The 899-nt window shown below is 46.4% G+C and overlaps 1 protein-coding gene across 2 annotated transcripts in view; it reads left to right on the forward strand.

The window, feature by feature from the left end:
* The window catches only part of LOC126577588 (uncharacterized), a 141,686-nt gene extending 141,043 nt beyond the window's left edge, over nucleotides 1–643 (forward strand). For both annotated transcript variants that reach the window (XM_050239327.1, XM_050239328.1), the window contains exons 7-9: nucleotides 1–131; nucleotides 199–463; nucleotides 593–643. The exon at nucleotides 1–131 is cut by the window's left edge. In XM_050239327.1, coding sequence (XP_050095284.1) covers nucleotides 1–131; nucleotides 199–463; nucleotides 593–604 — 408 coding nt within the window. In that variant the 3' untranslated portion in view covers nucleotides 605–643. The remainder of the gene's footprint in view (nucleotides 132–198; nucleotides 464–592) is intronic.
* Nucleotides 644–899: the final 256 nt, after the last annotated feature.

Consider the following 899-nt stretch of genomic DNA (forward strand, 5'->3'; position numbering starts at 1 on the left):
GTGATGGCCGCACCGGGAGCACCGTACATTGATTCCCGTAGCACCAGCAGCGGTACGTCCGATATGTCCGATTACATCGAGACACTATCGCTCTCTAGTCACAGTTCCTCCGATACGCCCGAGGGTATGAGGTAAGTCAGATCGCACTCCAGGTAGCACACGAACTGACGGGTCCTTTTCTGTATCTTGCTGTGGTAGACACATTCGGCAAGCAACCTCTACGCTGCGGCCTCGCTCTGGCAAGGAGTACCAGAACATTGACCGCTCGATACTGTCGCTGACGCAGGCTAGTGCCGATACGGTTAAGGTACCGGGGACACCGTCACAGCTGCGTGGTTTACTGTCCTGCTCCGCCAACTACGCCAACATCACGCCCGTGCCAGAGAACGCCGAGTCGCCCAGCCCCGGCTACCAGAGTGGCACCTCACCGCAGGAGGCACAGGGTCAGCATTTTATGTTCAAGGTAAGCTTTGATTTGATTTTCTACATCACATGTGATTTGTTGATTATTTTTATTTACTTTTTCTACTGTATCGACAAATGGTATTTTACAAATTTTATAAATGCTTTTCTCCGAATGCTCTTCTTACAGAACTCATCGTAAAACCAAAAAAAAAACAAAACAAAACACACAAGATATAAGTAAACGTTAGCTTGTACAGAAACACTAGAGCATTAAGCAAAAACAACCTATGAAACAAAATGGAAAACACTCATTAAACAAACAAAGAACAGCCGCAAGGGACAAGGGAGAACAGAGAGTGCAACACAATGCAACATTCGACATGAAAGCAATAACATACCTAAGCATAGCAAAAAAAAGACCCTTTCTACCCCCTTCCCCCCCTTCTCTGTTTTGTATGTAAGCGCGAGAACAAACACAGACAGAAAACCAAATG

This window comes from Anopheles aquasalis, chromosome 3 (assembly GCF_943734665.1).
Source record: "Anopheles aquasalis chromosome 3, idAnoAquaMG_Q_19, whole genome shotgun sequence".
NCBI lineage: Eukaryota > Metazoa > Arthropoda > Insecta > Diptera > Culicidae > Anopheles > Anopheles aquasalis.